Source organism: Oncorhynchus gorbuscha, unplaced genomic scaffold (genome assembly GCF_021184085.1).
Source record: "Oncorhynchus gorbuscha isolate QuinsamMale2020 ecotype Even-year unplaced genomic scaffold, OgorEven_v1.0 Un_scaffold_564, whole genome shotgun sequence".
NCBI lineage: Eukaryota > Metazoa > Chordata > Actinopteri > Salmoniformes > Salmonidae > Oncorhynchus > Oncorhynchus gorbuscha.
The window spans coordinates 95001-117500 of record NW_025745395.1 but is presented as its reverse complement, the minus strand read 5'-3'; the positions used below and the strand labels follow the sequence as shown (position 1 = coordinate 117500).

General features: G+C 45.9%; 1 protein-coding gene across 1 annotated transcript in view; it reads right to left on the bottom strand.

The window, feature by feature from the left end:
* LOC124018705 (protein sidekick-1-like) overlaps window positions 1–22500 on the bottom strand; it is a gene marked incomplete at its 5' end in the record, with an annotated part of 213631 nt that overhangs the window by 157620 nt on the left and 33511 nt on the right. The window contains one exon of the mRNA XM_046334058.1: window positions 17947–18080. Coding sequence (XP_046190014.1) covers window positions 17947–18080 — 134 coding nt within the window. The remainder of the gene's footprint in view (window positions 1–17946; window positions 18081–22500) is intronic.

Genomic DNA, 22500 nt, shown 5'->3' with positions numbered 1-22500 from the left:
GAAGGGAGAGGAGGAGGGAGAGAAGAGAGGGAGAGGAGGGAGAAGGAGAGAGGGAGAGGAAGAGAAGGAGAGAGGGAGAGGAGGAAGAGAAGGAGAGAGGGAGAGGAGGAAGAGAAGGAGAGAGGGAGAGGAGGAAGAGAAGGAAGAGGGAGAGGAGGAAGAGAAGGAGAGAGGGAGAGGAGGAAGAGAAGGAGAGAGGGAGAGGAGGAAGAGAGGAGAGAGGGAGAGGAGGAAGAGAAGGAGAGAGGGAGAGGAGGCAGAGAAGGAGAGAGGGAGAGGGAGAGGAGGAAGAGAGAGGAGAGAGAGAAGGAAGAGAGAGGAGGAAGAGAGAGGAGAAAGAGAGAGAGAGGAGGAAGAGAGAGAGAGGAGGGAGAGAGGAGAGAGGGAGAGGAGGAAGAGAAGGAGAGAGAGAGGAGGAAGAGAGAGGAGGAAGAGAAGGAGAGAGGGAGAGGAGGAAGAGAGAGGAGGAAGGGAATTCCACCCGTGTTGTACTGAACTTGCAAGTTGGCACACACACACACACACACACACACACACACACACACACACACACACACACACACACACACACACACACACACACACACACACACACACACACACACACACACACACACACACACACACGTTGGAGAGCAAACAAACACACACACACACACACACGTTGGAGACACACACACACACACACACACACACACACACACACACACACACACACACACACACACACACACACACACACACACACACACACACACACACACACACACACACACACGTTATAAACTTTGTTTCGGAGCAGAATGTATCGTGTGTTAATTCACATGTTCAGCTTCAGTCAAAAAAGAGACAAACAACAGAATGTATAAATGGATTATAGAGAGACAGAGAGAGAGAGACACAGAGACAGAGAGAGAGAGACAGAGACAGAGACAGAGACACACACACACACACAGAGAGAGAGAGAGAGAGAGAGAGAGAGAGAGAGAGAGAGAGAGAGAGAGAGAGAGAGAGAGAGAGAGAGAGAGAGAGAGAGAGAGAGAGAGAGAGAGAGAGAGAGAGAGAGAGAGAGAGAGAGAGAGAGAGAGAGAGAGAGAGAGAGAGAGAGAGAGAGAGAGAGAGAGAGAGAGAGAGAGAGAGAGAGAGAGAGAGAGAGAGAGAGAGAGGAGAGACAGAAAGAGAAAAGACAGATAGATGGACTGAGTGATAGTGAGGCAGACAGAGAAGAGAGAGAGAGAACTAGTGCAGAACTAACTAGCATGTAATAAATACATCTTTGGAGATGAGAGGTAAAACCCCTCAACTATAAAAACAACAACAACAATATGAAGGAAAATGACTCTAGCAGCACCTATCAGAGTCAGGAGTCAACAATCAACACAAGCAACTACTGAGTCACATCCAGTAGTATTGAAGAGGAGATCTGGGCCTGTGTACTTTCCTTGTCCATTAAATTGTCAACAACAAATAGTCTGTTCCAGTTACTGTTGCAAGGCCATTTGTTTGTGGAAACCACAGCAGAACTACAGCAGAACCACAGCAGAACTACAGCAGAACCACAGCAGAACTACAGCAGAACCACAGCAGAACCACAGCAGAACTACAGCAGAACCACAGCAGAACCACAGCAGAACTACAGCAGAACTACAGCAGAACCACAGCAGAACTACAGCAGAACTACAGCAGAACTACAGCAGAACCACAGCAGAACCACAGCAGAACTACAGCTGAACTACAGCAGAACCACAGCAGAACTACAGCAGAACTACAGCAGAACTACAGCAGAACTACAGCAGAACCACAGCAGAACTACAGCAGAACTACAGCAGAACCACAACAGAACTACAGCAGAACCTGTCATCCTTACCAGCATACTAGATGGTAACAGGTGCTGGGTTAAACAGAGCAGTCTGCTGTAGTTCATCCTTACCAGCATAATAGATGGTAACAGGTGTTGGGTTAAACAGAGCAGTCTGCTGTAGTTCATCCTTACCAGCATACTAGATGGTAACAGGTGTTGGGTTAAACAGAGCAGTCTGCTGTAGTTCATCCTTACCAGCATACTAGATGGTAAAAGGTGTTGGGTTAAACAGAGCAGTCTGCTGTAGTTCATCCTTACCAGCATACTAGATGGTAAAAGGTGCTCATTGCCCCCAGTGAACAAAAAAAGGACGCAATTTGCCACCATTTCAAATATGCAGAAATATGCCGTAGTCCACTAGCCTGTTCGGTAAACCCCCCCCCTCCCATCCCTCCCTCTCCATCCCTTCTTAAACCCCCCCCTCCCGTCCCCTCCCATTCCTCCCTCTCTCTCCATCCCTTCTTAAATCCCCCCGTCCCGTCCCTCCCTCTCTCTCCATCCCTTCTTAAATCTCTCCCTCCTCCCCTCCCCCTCCCATCCCTCTCTCTCTCCATCCCTTCTTAAATCTCTCCCTCCTCCCCTCCCCCTCCCATCCCTCTCTCTCTACATCCCTTTTAAATCTCTCCCTCCTCCTCTCCCCCCCTCCCTAAACCTCCCTCTCTCTCCATCCCTTCTTAAATCTCTCTCTCCCTCCTCTCCCCCCCTCCCTAAACCTCCCTCTCTCTCCATCCCTTCTTAAATCTCTCTCCCTCCTCTCCCTCTCTCCCTCCCTCCTTCCCTCCCTATTAAAACTTCAGTCACCAAAGACAGTGTTCTAGTCATTTATGCACCTTGTGACACCAACTACCGGTATGCTGAGGTATGGTACGGTATGCTGAGGTATGGTACGGTAGGCTGAGGTATGGTACGGTATGCTGAGGTATGGTACGGTAGGCTGAGGTATGGTACGGTATGCTGAGGTATGGTACGGTAGGCTGAGGTATGGTACGGTATGCTGAGGTATGGTACGGTAGGCTGAGGTATGGTACGGTATGCTGAGGTATGGTACGGTAGGCTGAGGTATGGTACGGTATGTTGTGACACCAACTACTGGTATGCTGAGGTATGGTACGGTATGCTGAGGTATGGTACGGTATGCTGAGGTATGGTACGGTATGTTGTGACACCAACTACTGGTATGCTGAGGTATGGTACGGTATGCTGAGGTATGGTACGGTAGGCTGAGGTATGGTACGGTATGCTGAGGTATGGTACGGTAAGCTGAGGTATGGTACGGTATGTTGTGACACCAACTACTGGTATGCTGAGGTATGGTACGGTATGCTGAGGTATGGTACGGTATGCTGAGGTATGGTACGGTATGCTGAGGTATGGTACGGTGTGCTGAGGTATGGTACGGTATGCTGAGGTATGGTACGGTATGCTGAGGTATGGTACGGTATGCTGAGGTATGGTACGGTAGGCTGAGGTATGGTACGGTATGCTGAGGTATGGTACGGTATGTTGTGACACCAACTACTGGTATGCTGAGGTATGGTACGGTATGCTGAGGTATGGTACGGTATGCTGAGGTATGGTACGGTATGCTGTGACACCAACTACTGGTATGCTGAGGTATGGTACGGTATGCTGAGGTATGGTACGGTATGCTGAGGTATGGTACGGTAGGCTGAGGTATGGTACGGTATGCTGAGGTATGGTACGGTAGGCTGAGGTATGGTACGGTAGGCTGAGGTATGGTACGGTATGTTGTGACACCAACTACTGGTATGCTGAGGTATGATACGGTATGCTGAGGTATGGTACGGTAGGCTGAGGTATGGTACGTTATGCTGAGGTATGGTATGGTATGCTGAGGTATGGTCGGGTATGCTGAGGTATGGTACGGTGTGTTGTGACACCAACTACTGGTATGCTGAGGTATGGTACGGTATGCTGAGGTATGGTACGGTATGCTGACGTATGGTACGGTATGTTGTGACACCAACTACTGGTATGCTGAGGTATGGTACGGTATGCTGAGGTATGGTACGGTAGGCTGAGGTATGGTACGGTATGCTGAGGTATGGTACGGAATGCTGAGGTATGGTACGGTATGCTGAGGTATGGTACGGTAGGCTGAGGTATGGTATGGTATGCTGAGGTATGGTCGGGTATGCTGAGGTATGGTACGGTATGCTGAGGTATGGTACGGTATGCTGAGGTATGGTCGGGTATGTTGTGACACCAACTACCGATATGCTGAGGGACTTTTCACAACTGGTTGTGTTGGAGAGATTTAGTAACCAGTTCCTGAGTCCATCCAATATAGAGATATATACAAACCAGACCATCACAGAGAGATATATAAACCAGACCATCACAGAGATATATACAAACCAGACCATCACAGAGAGATATATAAACCAGACCATCACAGAGAGATATATAAACCAGTTCATCACAGAGAGATATATAAACCAGTTCATCACAGAGAGATATATAAACCAGTTCATCACAGAGAGATATATAAACCAGTTCATCACAGAGAGATATATAAACCAGTTCATCACAGAGAGATATATAAACCAGTTCATCACAGAGAGATATATAAACCAGACCATCACAGAGAGATATATAAACCAGACCATCACAGAGAGATAAATATAAACCAGTCCATCACAGAGAGAAATATAAACCAGTCCATCACAGAGAGATATATAAACCAGACCATCACAGAGAGATATAAAAACCAGTCCATCACAGAGAGATATACAAACCAGTCCATCACAGAGAGATATATAAACCAGTTCATCACAGAGAGATATATAAACCAGTCCATCACAGATAGATACATAAACCAGTTCATCACAGAGAGATATATAAACCAGTTCATCACAGAGAGATATATAAACCAGTTCATCACAGAGAGATATATAAACCAGTTCATCACAGAGAGATATATAAACCAGTTCATCACAGAGAGATATATAAACCAGACCATCACAGAGAGATATATAAACCAGACCATCACAGAGAGATATATAAACCAGTTCATCACAGAGAGATATATAAACCAGACCATCACAGAGAGATATAAAAACCAGTCCATCACAGAGAGAGTCTCTGAGTCTGTCTGTCTGTCTGTCTGTCTGTCTGTCTGTCTGTCTGTCTGTCTGTCTGTCTGTCTGTCTGTCTGTCTGTCTGTCTGTCTGTCTGTCTGTCTGTCTGTCTGTCTGTCTGTCTGTCTGTCTGTCTGTCTGTCTGTCTGTCTGTCTCTCCGTCTCTCTCTCTCTCACTAAATTAATCTATCATCTCTCTTCCCTTCTATTTCCCTCTTTGAGAAAACACAGCAAAGCTTTTACTCTCTTGTTTGTAATGTGTGTGTGTGTGTACAGATAAAGAGAGTGTGTGTCTGTGTGTCTTTGTAATGTGTGTGTATGTGTACAGATAAAGAGAGTGTGTCTGTGTCTTTGTAATGTGTGTGTATGTGTCTTTGTAATGTGTGTGTATGTGTACAGATAAAGAGAGTGTGTGTGGGTGGACTCTGATGTTGTCAACTGTTCCAAGCCTCCAGTGAGTCTGACTGAAAAGACAGAACAGCTTTAGAGCTTAAAGAGAAAGAAAAAGACAGGCGTCTTCTGACAGTGTGTATATCAGCAGTGTGTATCTGCAGTGTATCTGACAGTGTATATATCTGTAGTGTGTATATCTGCAGTGTGTGTATCTGCAGTGTGTATCTGCAGTGTGTATCTGACAGTGTGTATATCTGACAGTGTGTATATCAGCAGTGTGTATCAGCAGTGTGTATCTGCAGTGTGTATCTGACAGTGTGTATATCTGACAGTGTGTATATCAGCAGTGTGTATCTGCAGTGTGTATCTGCAGTGTGTATCTGACAGTGTGTATATCTGCAGTGTGTATATCTGACAGTGTGTATATCTGACAGTATGTATATCTGTAGTGTGTATATCTGACAGTGTGTATATCTGACAGTGTGTATATCTGCAGTGTGTATATCTGTAGTGTGTATATCTGCAGTGTGTATATCTGACAGTGTGTATATCTGCAGTGTGTATATCTGTCAGTGTGTATATCTGACAGTGTGTATATCTGCAGTGTGTATATATGCAGTGTGTATATCTGACAGTGTGTATATCTGACAGTGTGTATATCTGCAGTGTGTATATATGCAGTGTGTATATCTGACAGTGTGTATATCTGCAGTGTGTATATCTGACAGTGTGTATATCTGCAGTGTGTATATATGCAGTGTGTATATCTGACAGTGTGTATATCTGTAGTGTGTATATCTGTCAGTGTGTATATCTGACAGTGTGTATATCTGCAGTGTATATATCTGCAGTGTGTATATCTGCAGTGTGTATATCTGACAGTGTGTATATCTGCAGTGTGTATATCTGACAGTGTGTATATCTGACAGTGTGTATATCTGCAGTGTGTATATCTGACAGTGTGTATATCTGACAGTGTGTATATATGCAGTGTGTATATATGCAGTGTGTATATCTGCAGTGTGCATATATGCAGTGTGTATATATGCAGTGTGTATATCTGCAGTGTGCATATATGCAGTGTGTATATCTGACAGTGTGTATATCTGCAGTGTGTATATCTGCAGTGTGTATATCTGACAGTGTGTATATCTGTCAGTGTGTATATCTGTAGTGTGTATATCTGACAGTGTATATATATGCAGTGTGTATATCTGCAGTGTGTATATCTGACAGTGTGTATATCTGTCAGTGTGTATATCTGACAGTGTGTATATCTGTCAGTGTGTATATCTGACAGTGTGTATATATGCAGTGTGTATATCTGACAGTGTGTATATCTGCAGTGTGTATATCTGTCAGTGTGTATATCTGACAGTGTGTATATCTGACAGTGTGTATATCTGCAGTGTGTATATATGCAGTGTGTATATCTGACAGTGTGTATATCTGTAGTGTGTATATATGCAGTGTGTATATCTGTAGTGTGTATATCTGACAGTGTGTATATCTGACAGTGTGTATATCTGCAGTGTGTATATCTGACAGTGTGTATATCTGTAGTGTGTATATCTGACAGTGTGTATATCTGACAGTGTGTATATCTGCAGTGTGTATATATGCAGTGTGTATATCTGCTTCAGTGCTTTTTGTCATTTGTTCCAGTCATTGGCAGCAGAGAACTGGAAGGAAAGGCGGCCAAAGGAGAAATTGGCTTTTGGGGGTGACAAGTGAAATATACCTGCTGGAGCGCGTGCTACGGGTGGGTGTTGCTATGGTGACAGGTGAGCTGAGATAAGCCAGGGTTTTACCTAGCAGAGACTTACTGAGCCAGTGGGTTTGGCGACGAATATGAAGTGAGGGCCAGTCAACGAGAGCATACAGGTGGTGGGTAGTGTATGGGGCTTTGGTGACAAAATGGATGGAACTGTGATAGACTGCATCTAATTTGCTGAGTCAAGTGTTGGAGGCTATTTTGTAAATTACATCGCCGAAGTCGAGGATCGGTAAGACGGTCAGTTTTACGAGGGTATGTTTGGCAGCATGAGTGAAGGATGCTTTGTTGCAAAATAGGAAGCCAATTCTAGATTTAGTTTTGGATTTGAGATGCTTAATGTGAGTCTGGAAGGAGAGTTTACAGTCTAACCAGACACCCAGGTATTTGTAGTTGTGCGTCCAGAGTAGTGATGCTGGGCGGGCGGGCAGGTGCAGGCAGCGATTGGTTGAAAATCATGAATTTAGTTTTACTTGTATTTAAGAGCAGCTTGACTGGAGGTTAGTTAACACAGTGTCCAAAGAAGGGCCAGAAGTATACAGAATGGTGTCGTCTGCGTAAAGGTGGATCAGGGAATCACCCGCAGCAAGAGTGATATCAATGAAGAAAATATATATATATATACTGGATGTCATAAGGTGAATGCACCAATTTGTAAGTCGCTCTGGATAAGAGCGTCTGCTAAATGACTTAAATGTAATGTAAATGTATATATATATATATATATATGTTGATAGATACAGAGAAAAGAGTCGGCCCAAGAATTTAACCCTGTGGCACCCCTATAGAGACTGCCAGAGGTCTGGACGACAGGCCCTCTGATTTGACACACTGAACTCTGTCTGAGAAGTAGTTGGTGAACCAGGCGAGGCAATCATTTGAGAAACCAAGGCTGTTGAGTCTGCCGATAAGAATGTGGTGATTGGTTGAAAGCCTTGGCCAGGTCTATGAGTAAAGCTGCACAGTATTGTCTATTATCGATGGCGGTTAAGATATCGTTTAGGACCTTGTGGCTGAGGTGCACCCAGTTCGGAAACCAGATTGCATAGTAGCGAAGGTACGGTGGGATTCCAAATGGTCTGTTTATTAACTTCCTGGGACTATGGGGCAGTATTTTGATGTTTCGATGAAAAACATGCCCAAATGAAACTGCCTATTTCTCAGGCCCAGAAGCTAGAATATGAATATAATTGGCAGATTAGGATAGAAAACACTCTAAAGTTTCCAAAACCATCAAAATATTGTCTGTGAGTATAACTGAACTGATACTGCAGGCGAAAACCTGAGGAAAATCCAACCAGGAATGTGCCTCTTATTTTGAAACCTCTCTGTTTCATTGCAAATCTATCCTTCATTTAAAACATTATCAATTCCTTTCCCTATTCCTTTCCCTATAGCTTCCACAAGGTGTGAACAGTCTTTAGATATAGTTTCAGGCTTTTATTCTGAAAAATGAGCGAGAATGTGTAACGGTTCTCTTGTGGTGAAGGAGAGTCGGACCAAAATGCAGCGTGTAGATTTCGATCCATGTTTAATAAACACACGTAAAACACGAATCAATTATAAACACTACAAAACAAAGAACGTAACGAAAACCGAAACAGCCTAATCTTGTGCAAATTAACACAGAGACAGGAACAACGACACTAAGGACAATCACCCACGAAACACACAAAGAATATGGCTGCCTAAATATGGTTCCCAATCAGAGACAACGATAAACACCTGCCTCTGATTGAGAACCACTTCAGACAGCCATAGACTTAACTAGAACACCCCACTAAACTACAATCCCAATACATACATGCCACATACAAAACCCCATGCCACACCCTGGCCTGACCAAATAAATGAAGATAAACACAAAATACTTCGACCAGGGCGTGACAGAATGATCACATCGTGTCAGCCACTGTCCCCAGAGTTTTGCGCGAGCAGCTTGGAGCAGACGTTTTCTCTCTCGCTCCTATTGAAAAAGCTACCGTCCTGTTTAAATATTATCGATTATTTATTGTAAAAACAACCTGAGGATTGATTATAAAAACTTTTGACATGTTTCTACAAACTTTACGGATACTATTTGGAATTTTTGTCTGCCCGTCGTGACATGCACGAGCCTGTGGACTACTAAACAAAACTCTCCAACCAAATCGAGGTTTTTGGATAAAAAAAACATCTTTATCGAACAAAAGGAACATTTATTGTAACTGGGAGTCTCGTGAGTGCAAACATCCGAAGATCATCAAAGGTAAGCGATTCATTTTATTGCTTTTCTGACTTTCGTGACGAATCTATTTTGCTGCTAGCTGTTTGTAATGTTTTTTCTTCTGAGAGAGATGTCCTCACATAAAAGCTTGGTTTGCTTTAGCTGTAAAGCTTTTTTGAAATCTGACACGCCAGGTATATTAACAAGAAGCTAAGTTGTGTTTTGGTATATTGCACTTGTGATTTCATGAAAATGTAATATTTGTAGTCATTTAATTTGAAATTGGCGCTCTGCAATTCAGTGGATGTTGAATGATCCCGCTATCGGGATGGGTGCGCCAAGAAGTTTTTAACTTGGCTTTCGAAGACTTTAGAAAGGCAGGGTAGTATAGATATAGGTCTGTAGCAGTTTGGGTCTAGAGTGTCTCCCCCTTTGAAGAGGGGGATGACCGTGGCAGCTTTCCAATCTTTGAGGATCTCAGACGATATGAAAGAGAGGGTGAACAGGCTAGTAATAGGGGTAGCAACAATTTCGGTGGATAATTTTAGAAAGAGAGGGTCCAGATTGTCTGGATTTGGGAGAAGGAGAAATGGGGGAGGCTTGGGCGAGTTGTTGTGGGGGGTGCAGTGCTATTGACCAGGGTAGGGGTGGCCTGGTGGAAAGCATGGCCAGCAGTAGAAAAATGCTTATTGAAATTCTCAATTATCTTGGATTTATCGGTGGTGACAGTGTTTCCTAGCCTCAGTGCAGTGGGCAGCTGGGAGAAGGTGCTCTTATTCTCCATGGACTTTACAGTGTCCCAGAACTTTTTGGAGTTTGTGCTGCAGGATGCACATTTCTGTTTGAAAAAGCTAGCCTTTGCTTTCCTAACTGCCTGTGTATATTGGTTCCTAACTTCCCTGAAAAGTTGCATATCACGGGGGCTATTCGATGCTCATGCCAGCATCGAAAAATGCTTATTGAAATTCTCAATTATGGTGGATTTATCAGTGGTGACAGTGTTTCCTATCTTCAGTGCAGTGGGCAGCAGGGAGGAGGTGTTCTTATTCTCCATGGACTTTACAGTGTTCCAGAACACTGAAAAGCTAACCTTGGCTTTTCTAACTGCCTGTGTATAATGGTTTCTAGCTTCCCTGAACAGCTGCATATCACGGGGGCTGTTCGATGCTAATGCAGAATGCCACAGGATGTTGTTGTGCTGGTCAAGGGCAGTCAAGTCTGGAGTGAATAACGGGCTATATCTGTTCCTGGTTCTATATTTTTTGAATGGGGCTTATTTAAGATTGTGAGGAAAGCACTTTTAAAGAATAACCAGGCATCTTCTACTGATGGAATGAGGTCAATATCCTTCCAGGATACCCGGGCCAGGTTGATTAGAAAGGCCTGCATGCTGAAGTGTTTTAGGGAGCGTTTGACTGTGATGAGGTCGTTTGACCGCAGACCCATTACGGACGCAAGCAATCGCTGAGATCCTGGTTGAAGACAGCAGAGGTGTATTTGGAGGGCAGGTTGGTTAAGATGATATCTATGAGGGTGCCCGTGTTTAAGGCTTTGGGGAGGTACCTGGTAGGTTCATTGATCATTTGTGTGAGATAGAGGGCATCAAGTTTAGATTGTAGGATGGCTGGGGTGTTAAGCATGTTCCAGTTTAGGTCGCCTAGCAGCACGAGCTCGAAGATAGATGGGGGGGCAATCAGTTCACATATGGTGTCCAGAGCACAGCTGGGGGCTGAGGGGGGATCAGTAACAAGCGACAACGGTGTGTATATCTGAGAGACTTGTTTCTGAAAACATGGATTTTTAAAAGTAGAAGCTCTAATTGTTTGGGCGCAGACCTGAATAGTGTGACAGAACTCCGCAGGCTATCTCTGCAGTAGATTGCAACTCCGCCCCTTTGGAAGTTCTATCTTGTCAGAAAATGTTGTAGTTGGGGATGGAAATGTCATGATTTTTGGTGGCCTTCCTGAGCCAGGATTAGATACAATTGGACATCCGGGACGGCAGAGTGCTAAAGCAGTGAATAAAACAAACTTAACAAATCAGATCAAAGTTTATTTGTCATGTGTGCCGATATCTCCCACTCTCCAGGCCCTGCTGAATACAACAGGTGTAGTAGACCTTACAGTGAAATGCTGAATACAACAGTTGTAGTAGACCTTACAGTGAAATGCTGAATACAACAGGTGTAGTAGACCTTACAGTGAAATGCTGAATACAACAGGTGTAGTAGACCTGGAGAGTGGGAGTGGTGCTGGGGGCTGCAGGGCCTGGGGAATGGGAGTGGTGCTGGGGGCTGCAGGGCCTGGGGAATGGGAGTGGTGCTGGGGGCTGCAGGGCCTGGGGAATGGGAGTGGTGCTGGGGGCTACAGGGCCTGGGGAATGGGAGTGGTACTGGGGGCTACAGGGCCTGGGGAATGGGAGTGGTGCTGGGGGCTACAGGGCCTGGGGAATGGGAGTGGTACTGGGGGCTGCAGGGCCTGGGGAATGGGAGTGGTACTGGGGGCTGCAGGGCCTGAGGAATGGGAGTGGTACTGGGGGCTGCAGGGAATGGGAGTGGTGCTGGGGGCTGTAGGGCCTGGGGAATGGGAGTGGTGCTGGGGCTGCAGGGCCTGGGGAATGGGAGTGGTGCTGGGGGCTGCAGGGCCTGGGGAATGGGAGTGGTGCTGGGGGCTACAGGGCCTGGGGAATGGGAGTGGTACTGGGGGCTACAGGGCCTGGGGAATGGGAGTGGTGCTGGGGGCTACAGGGCCTGGGGAATGGGAGTGGTACTGGGGGCTGCAGGGCCTGGGGAATGGGAGTGGTACTGGGGGCTGCAGGGCCTGAGGAATGGGAGTGGTACTGGGGGCTGCAGGGAATGGGAGTGGTGCTGGGGGCTGTAGGGCCTGGGGAATGGGAGTGGTGCTGGGGGCTGCAGGGCCTGAGGAATGGGAGTGGTACTGGGGGCTGCAGGGAATGGGAGTGGTACTGGGGGCTGCAGGGCCTGAGGAATGGGAGTGGTACTGGGGGCTGCAGGGAATGGGAGTGGTGCTGGGGGCTGTAGGGCCTGGGGAATGGGAGTGGTGCTGGGGGCTGCAGGGCCTTGGGAATGGGAGTGGTGCTGGGGGCTGCAGGGCCTGGGGAATGGGAGTGGTACTGGGGGCTGCAGGGCCTGGGGAATGGGAGTGGTGCTGGGGGCTGCAGGGCCTGGGGAATGGGAGTGGTGCTGGGGGGCTGCAGGGCCTGGGGAATGGGAGTGGTACTGGGGGCTGCAGGGCCTGGGGAATGGGAGTGGTACTGGGGCATGCAGGGGTTAGCCTCTACATCACCAGAAGGGCCTGGGGACAGACAGACAGACAGACAGACAGACAGACAGACAGACAGACAGACAGACAGACAGAGACAGACAGACAGACAGACAGACAGACAGACAGACAGACAGACAGACAGACAGACAGACAGACAGACAGACAGACAGACAGACACACAGACACAAAGACACAAAGACACACAGACAGACAGAGGATTGTCCTTATTTTACAGAGATTCTTCTGCTCCTTTATTGCATCATGATCTAAGCTCTCTAACAAGGAAAAGCATGGACACACACACACACACACACACACACACACACACACACACACACACACACACACACACACACACACACACACACACCAACATCTAACAGCCACAGTCCGTGAGTCAGTCCTCCTTCCATCTTTCTGTTCACCAGGGTTTCAATTATAGAACTACACAGAGACTCGTTACAGAGAGAAGGAGAGATTGAAAATACTGTTCTACGTCCTCCTAAATAATATAAAGTGAAACAAGGCAACCCACACGCCTCTAATCAGGATCACAGCTGGAATGAATGAAACCAGTGATTCATTTGTAATCTGACCAGAGGTGGGACAGTAATAATTAAGAGCCTTTATTGGCATGGGAAACGTACAGTTGAAGTTGGAAGTTAACATACACTTTAGCCAAATACATTTCAACTTAGTTTTTCACAATTCCTGACATTTAATCCTAGTAAAACATTCCCTGTTTTAGGTTAGTTAGGATCACCACTTTATTTTAAGAATGTGAAATGTCCGAATAATAGTAGAGAGAAAGATTTATTTAAGCTTTTATTTATACTTTCATCACATTCCCAGTGGGTAAGAAGTTTACATACACTCAATTAGTATTTGGTATCATTGCCTTTAAATTGTTTAACTTGGGTCAAACGTGTCGGGTAGCCTTCCACAAGCTTCCCACAATAGATTGGGTGAATTTTGGCCCATTCCTCCTGACAGAGCTGGTGTAACTGAGTCAGGTTTGTAGGACTCCTTGAAAAAATGTTTGTGTGTCTCTCTCTCTGTCTCTCTGTCTCTCTGTCTCTGAGAGGTAGAGAGAGAGAGACAGAGAGAGAGGTAGAGAGAGAGAGAGAGAGAGGTAGAGAGAGGGGGTAAAGAGAGAGGAGAGAGAGAGAGAGAGAGAGAGAGAGAGAGAGAGAGAGAGGGGGTAGAGAGAGACAGAGAGAGAGAGAGAGAGAGAGAGAGAGAGAGGTAGAGAGAGGGGAGAGAGAGAGACAGAGAGAGAGAGAGAGAGAGAGAGAGAGAGAGAGAGAGAGAGAGAGAGAGAGAGAGAGAGAGAGAGAGAGGAGATGGGGACAGAGGGAGATGGGGAGAGAGAGAGAGAGAGAGAGAGAGAGACAGAGGGAGAGAGAGAGAGAGAGAGAGAGAGTGGGAGAGAGAGAGTGGGAGAGAGAGAGTGGGAGAGAGAGAGAGAGAGAGAGAGAGAGAGGAGAGAGAGGAGATTTTAAAAACGAGGAGTTTTGACAGACAGCAATGAACTTCAGGCTTCTTCTTTGAAATGGAACTGACATTTTAACTACTTATCAGATATGAAACAAACAGACAATCAGAATATCAGGAAAAATATGCAATCCCCAGTTTATGCTACAAAATCAACTCTATATGAGGTTTAAAAAAAAAAGGTTATATTTGTCTCAACGTTCCATGACGTACATTAAGGCATTGCTGGCAGAATAGATGGATGCAGTTCACTGCATAATTAATATAATTCACCAATAGATTAGTAAACGTCGGCAAAACAAGTAGATGAAGTGTAAGCAGCCTAATCAGCTCCGCTGTGGTGAGTAAAATGGTCAGAGAGGGAGGTGTTATAATAATAATAATAATAATATATGCCATTTAGCAGACGCTTTTATCCAAAGAGACTTACAGTCATGTGTGAATACATTCTACGTATGGGTGGTCCCGGGGATCGAACCCACTACCCTGGCGTTACAAGCGCCATGCTCTACCAACTGAGCTACAGAAGGACTAGACAACCTTAGCCAGTCAGCTCGAGGTGCTTGGTTGGGACGAACATGCGTTGGCAGGCGAGCTGCAGAAGGTCGAGGACAATTTCCCCATCGTTTATCAGTGCAATTTCAATGACCAACTGGCTGAAAAACGGTTTTTTTTTTTGAAGGGTTTTATCTAATGTTCCTTGGTTAGATTTGATCTCATCTGGCTCTGGATAGCATTAGTTGCTCTGGATAGCATTAGTTGATCTGGCTAGCATTAGTTGCTCTGGATAGCATTAGTTGCTCTGGATAGCATTAGTTGCTCTGGATAGCATTAGTTGCTCTGGCTAGCATTAGTTGATCTGGCTAGCATTAGTTGCTCCGGCTAGCATTAGTTGCTCCGGCTAGCATTAGTTGATCTGGATAGCATTAGTTGCTCTGGCTAGCATTAGTTGATCTGGATAGCATTAGTTGCTCTGGATAGCATTAGTTGATCTGGATAGCATTAGTTGCTCTAGATAGCATTAGTTGATCTGGATAGCATTAGTTGATCTGGATAGCATTAGTTGATCTGGATAGCATTAGTTGCTCTAGATAGCATTAGTTGATCTGGATAGCATTAGTTGATCTGGATAGCATTAGTTGATCTGGATAGCAGCATTAGTTGATCTGGATAGCATTAGTTGCTCTAGATAGCATTAGTTGATCTGGATAGCATTAGTTGATCTGGATAGCATTAGTTGATATCGGTAAAGTTCTGTCAGAGGACTACCGTTTCCATAGTTACAGAAATCCTTTGGATTGTGGAGCTTTTGGCTTTTGTGTGTCTGTAAACACACAGTCCAGTTCATAGTGAATGATGACAGGTCCTACTGTCTGTAAACACACAGTTCATAGTGAATGATGACAGGTCCTACTGCCTGTAAACACACAGTTCATAGTGAATGATGACAGGTCCTACTGTCTGTAAACACACAGTCCAGTTCATAGTGAATGATGACAGGTCCTACTGTCTGTAAACACACAGTCCAGTTCATAGTGTCTGTAAACACACAGTTCATAGTGAATGATGACAGGCCCTACTGCCTGTAAACACACAGTTCATAGTGAATGATGACAGGTCCTACTGTCTGTAAACACACAGTCCAGTTCATAGTGAATGATGACAGGCCCTACTGCCTGTAAACACACAGTCCAGTTCATAGTGAATGATGACAGGCCCTACTGCCTGTAAACACACAGTTCAGTTCATAGTGAATGATGACAGGCCCTACTGTCTGTAAACACACAGTTCATAGTGACGGACAGGTCCTACTGTCTGTAAACACACAGTTCATAGTGAATGATGACAGGTCCTACTGTCTGTAAACACACAGTTCATAGTGAATGATGACAGGTCCTACTGTCTGTAAACACACAGTTCATAGTGAATGATGACAGGTCCTACTGTCTGTAAACACACAGTTCATAGTGAATGATGACAGGCCCTACTGTCTGTAAACACACAGTTCATAGTGACGGACAGGTCCTACTGTCTGTAAACACACAGTTCATAGTGACGGACAGGTCCTACTGTCTGTAAACACACAGTTCAGTTCATAGTTTCTGTAAACACACAGTCCAGTTCATAGTGAATGATGACAGGCCCTCTATGTTGCCGCTCTATGTTTCTATATCTACACAAACTCTTTCCCGCTCTATGTTTCTATATCTACACAAACTCTTTCCAGCTCTATGTTTCTATATCTACACAAACTCTTTCCAGCTCTATGTTTCTATATCTACACAAACTCTTTCCAGCTCTATGTTTCTTATCCAAACTCTTTCCAGCTCTATGTTTCTATATCTACACAAACTCTTTCCAGCTCTATGTTTCTATATCTACACAAACTCTTTCCAGCTCTATGTTTCTATATCTACACAAACTCTTTTGCGCTCTATGTTTCTATATCTACACAAACTCGTTATATATACATCCTTCCCATACAGTCGATTTATTTAAGAGGTGAAAATGACCATATCTAAGTGGTGGCCTGTCAGATTCTTCCTGGGGTGTAGATCAACACATGTTAACAAGATGTTGCTGAAACGCTGTCAGTTCCACTTTAGTGGAGGAGGTGTGTGTGTGTGTGTGTGTGTGTGTGTGTGTGTGTGTGTGTGTGTGTGTGTGTGTGTGTGTGTGTGTGTGTGTGTGTGTGTGTGTGTGTGTGTGTGTGTGTGTGTGTGTGTGTGTGTGTGTGTGTGTGTGTGTGTGTGTGTGTGTGTGTGTGTGTGTGTGTGTGTGTGTGTGTGAGCGTGTGTGTGTGTGAGCGTGTGTGTGAGTGTGTGTGACAGTGTAAACCACAGCATACAGCCCCATAAAGAGAGTCTAATTAAAACACCACACAGACACAAGGGACACATCACATTCCTCCTCCTCCTCTCTCTTCTTCCTTCTCCTCCTCTCTCTATTCCTCCTTCTCTCTCTCTCTTCCTCCTCCTCCTCCTCTCTCTTCCTCCTCCTCCTCCTCTCTCTTCTTCCTTCTCCTCCTCTCTCTCTTCCTCCTCCTCCTCCTCTCTCTTCTTCCTTCTCCTCCTCTCTCTATTCCTCCTCCTCTCTCTCTCTTCCTCCTCCTCCTCCTCCTCCTCTCTCTTCTTCCTTCTCCTCCTCTCTCTCTCTCTTCCTCATCTCTCTCTCCTCCTCCTCTCTCTTCTTCCTCCTCCTCTGCTCTCTCTCTTCCTCCTCTCTATCTCTTCCTCCTCTCTCTCTCTTCCTCCTCCTCTGCTCTCTCTCTTCCTCCTCTCTATCTCTTCCTCCTCTCTCTCTCTTTCTCCTCCCCTCCTCTCTCCGTCCTCCTCCTCTCTTCCTCCTCCTCTCTCTCTCTTCCTCCTCCTCTCTCTCTCTTCCTCCTCCTCTCTCTCTCTTCCACAGTATAGTGGAGGTATAGAGGACAGTATATTAGAGGTATAGAGGACAGTATAGTGGAGGTATAGAGGACAGTATAGTGGAGGTATAGAGGACAGTATAGTAGAGGTATAGAGGACAGTATAATGGAGGTATAGAGGACAGTATAGTGGAGGTATAGAAGACAGTATAGTAGGGTATAGAGGACAGTATAGTGGAGGTATAGAGGACAGTATAGTAGAGGTATAGAGGACAGTATAGTGGAGGTATAGAGGACAGTACAGTGGAGGTATAGAGGACAGTATAGTGGAGGTATAGAGGACAGTATAGTGGAGGTATAGAGGACAGTATAGTGGAGGTATAGAGGACAGTATAGTGGAGGTATAGAGGACAGTATCGTGGAGGTATAGTCTACCTGTGTATATACAGGTTGTAGACATGACTTGTCTTACCAGCCATGCTGAGGTAGACAGAGGGAGAGGTGTGGTTCTGTCCGGTCAGCCCGTTGACCGCCTGTACGTAGTACCGCCCCGCATCAGCCGCCCTGGCCGACAAGACAACCAGCTGATTGTCCAACGACATGGCTCTGTAGGAGAGACATAAAACCAGACAGGGATTTCAGTTTCTCCATAATATCATTTCAGCACATGGAGAACGTCCACACAACGTCCACACAACGTCCACACAACGTACACACAACGTCCACACAACGTCCACACAACGTCCACACAACGTCCGCACAACGTACGCACAACGTTACACAACGTACACACAACGTACACACAACGTTCACACAACGTCCACACAACGTTCACACAATGTCACACAATGTACACACAACGTACACACAACATCCACACAACATCCACACAACGTACACACAACGTACACACAACGTCCACACAACGTACACACAACGTCCACACAACGTACGCACAACGTTCACACAACGTCCACACAACGTACACACAACGTCCACACAACGTCCACACAACGTACGCACAACGTCCACACAACGTACGCACAACGTACGCACAACGTACACACAACGTCCATACAACGTCCAAACAACGTCCAGCCAAAACAAGCTGATGAGTCCCTTTCCTCTCATCTGGTCTCTGCATGTTGTTGACATCCATCCTCTGATGCTCTGACACACCAGGAACAATCAATACACACACACACACACACACACACACACACACACACACACACACACACACACACACACACACACACACACACACACACACACACACACACACACACACACACACACACACACACACACACACACACACACACACACACACACACACACACACACACACACACACACACACACACACACACACACACAACAAACACACACACAGACACTTTATGAGACAGAGAGATTGTGTACTCTATATTCTGTATATTGAGACAGAGAGATTGTGTACTCTATACTCTGTATATTGAGACAGAGAGGTTGTGTACTCTATATTGAATAGTGAGACAGAGAGATTGTGTACTGTATATTCTGTATATTGAGACAGAGAGATTGTGTACTCTATATTCTGTATATTGAATATTGAGGAGATTAGTGTGGTTGCTACCTACAAGGATATGTCCACAAGGATATGTGTGTGTGTGCGTGTGCATGCGCGTGTGTGTGTGTGTGTGTGTGTGTGTGTGTGTGTGTGTGTGTGTGTGTGTGTGTGTGTGTGTGTGTGTGTGTGTGTGTGTGTGCGTGTGCGTGTGCGTGTGCGTGTGTGTCAATAAGGAAGCAGTATAGACAAGCCGGGGGCTGAATATTGAGCAGCCTTGAGAAGTTTATATTGATATGGGACAAACACACATTATCGATCATAGTCTGATGCTAGAAAAACTTGTTATGGCTTTACACCCCTGCTATATTGTGGATAAAGAGTTACCTGTCTAACAGAACACAGAGAGTGTTCTAGAATGGAAGCATATCCAGCATAATCCAGGTAGAATCAGGAATTCCCCAGGGCAGCTGTCTAAGCACCTTATTATTTTTCAATCTTTACTAATGACATGCTACTGGCTTTGAGTAAAGCCAGTGTGTCTATGTATGAGGATGACTCAACACTGTACACGTCAGCTACTACAGCGACTGAAATGACTGCAACACTCAACAAAGATCAGCAGTTAGTTTCAGAATGGGTGGCAAGGAATAAGTTCATCTTAAATATTTCTAAAACGAAAAGCATTGTATTTGGGACAAAACATTCACTAAACCTTAATCCTCAACTAAATATTGTCATAAATAATGTGGAAATTGAGCAAGTTGAGGAAACTAAACTGCTTGGAGGGAACCTGGATTGTAAACTGTCATGGTCAAAACATATTGACATAACAGTAGCTAAGATGGGGAGAAGTATGTCCATGATAAAGCACTGCTCTGCCTTCTTAACAACTCTATCAACAAGGCAGGTCCTACAGGCTCTATTTTCTACCTTCCTAATAACACTATCAACAAGGCAGGTCCTACAGACCCTAGTTTCTACCTTCTTAACAGCACTATCAACAAGGCAGGTCCTACAGACTCTAGTTTCTACCTTCTTAACAACACTATCAACAAGGCAGGTCCTAAAAGCCCTGGTTTTATCGCACCTGGACCACTGTTCAGTCGTGTGGTCAGGTGCCACAAAGAAGGACCTAGGAATATTATATAGAATAAATACAGAGCTATTGACTCTGAACAGGGCGGCACGGCTGGCCCTTAAAAGGACACGGGGAGCAAAAAATGAACCATGTGTTTATCAACCATCAATAATAATATGAATATCAATCTCTCCTGGTTCTCCTATATCAACCATCAATAATAATATGAATATCAATCTCTCCTGGTTCTCCTATATCAACCATCAATAATAATATGAATGTCAATCTCTCCTGGTTCAAAGTGGAGGAGAGATTGACTTCATCACTGCTTGTATGTATGAGAGGTATTGACTTGTTGAATGAACCCGAGCTGTCTGTTTAAACTACTGGCACACAGCTCAGACGCCCACCTGTACCCCACAAGACATGCCACCACATGGAACTCTATTAGACATTTTGTTACAATACAGCTTTATTCTAAAATGGATTAAATAACACATTTTCCTCAGCAATATACACACAATATCCCATAATGACAAAGTGAATACAGTTTATTTAAACATTTAAATGCAAATGTATATATAAAAAACAATCTAAAATACCTTATTTACATAAGTATTCAGACTAATTGCTATGAGACCCCCCCACTCCCTCTCCTCCCCTCCCTCTTCTCTCTCCCTCCCGCTCTCTCCTTCCCCTCCCTCTCCTCCCCTCCTCCCTCTTCTCTCCCCCCCCCTCTCCTCCCCTCCCTCTTCTCTCTCCCTCCCGCTCTCTCCTTCCCCTTCCTCTCCTCCCCTCCTCCCTCTTCTCTCCCCCCTCTCCTCCACTCCTCCTTCTTCTCTCCCCCTCTCCCTCTCCTCTCCTCCTCCCTCTCCTTCCCCTCCTTCTCCTCCCCTCCCTCTTCTCTCTCCCTCCTGCTCTCTCCTTCCCCTCCCTCTCCTCCCCTCTCTCTTCTCTCCCCCCTCTCCTCCCCTCCCTCTTCTCTCTCCCTCCCGCTCTCTCCTTCCCCTCCCTCTTCTCTCTCCCTCCCGCTCTCTCCTTCCCCTCCCTCCCTCTCCCTCCCGCTCTCTCCTTCCCCTCCCTCTCCTCCCCTCCTCCCTCTTCCCCCCCCTCTCCTCCCCTCCCTCTACTCTCTCCCTCCCGCTCTCTCCTTCCCCTCCCTCTCCCTCTTCTCTCTCCCTCCCGCTCTCTCCTTCCCCTCCCTCTCCCTCTTCTCTCTCCCTCCCACTCTCTCCTTCCCCTCCCTCTCCCTCTTCTCCCCTCCTCTCCCTTCCTCTCTCTCCCTCCTGACACCTGATTCTTCAGGTCTAATCTCATTCAGGGTAATTTCCCAACTGAGCTATCAGCCCTTACCCTATACACTAATACAACCAATACACTAATACAACTAACACACAGAGTCCCACTGTCCAATCTGACACACAGAGTCCCACTGTCCAATCTGACACACAGAGTCCCACTGTCCAACCTGACACACAGAGTCCCACTGTCCAATCTGACACACAGAGTCCCACTGTCCAAAATGACACACAGAGTCCCACTGTCCAATCTGACACACAGAGTCCCACTGTCCAATCTGACACACAGAGTCCCACTGTCCAATCTGACACACAGAGTCCCACTGTCCAATCTGACACACAGAGTCCCACTGTCCAATCTGACACACAGAGTCCCACTGTCCAATCTGACACACAGAGTCCCACTGTCCAATCTGACACACAGAGTCCCACTGTCCAATCTGACACACAGAGTCCCACTGTCCAATCTGACACACAGAGTCCCACTGTCCAATCTGACACACAGAGTCCCACTGTCCAATCTGACACACAGAGTCCCACTGTCCAATCTGACACACAGAGTCCCACTGTCCAATCTGACACACAGAGTCCCACTGTCCAATCTGACACACAGAGTCCCACTGTCCAATCTGACACACAGAGTCCCACTGTCCAATCTGACACACAGAGTCCCACTGTCCAAAATGACACACAGAGTCCCACTGTCCAATCTGACACACAGAGTCCCACTGTCCAATCTGACACACAGAGTCCCACTGTCCAAAATGACACACAGAGTCCCACTGTCCAATCTGACACACAGAGTCCCACTGTCCAATCTGACACACAGAGTCCCACTGTCCAATCTGACACACAGAGTCCCACTGTCCAAAATGACACACAGAGTCCCACTGTCCAATCTGACACACAGAGTCCCACTGTCCAATCTGACACACAGAGTCCCACTGTCCAAAATGACACACAGAGTCCCACTGTCCAATCTGACACACAGAGTCCCACTGTCCAATCTGACACACAGAGTCCCACTGTCCAATCTGACACAGAGTCCCACTGTCCAATCTGACACACAGAGTCCCACTGTCCAATCTGACACACAGA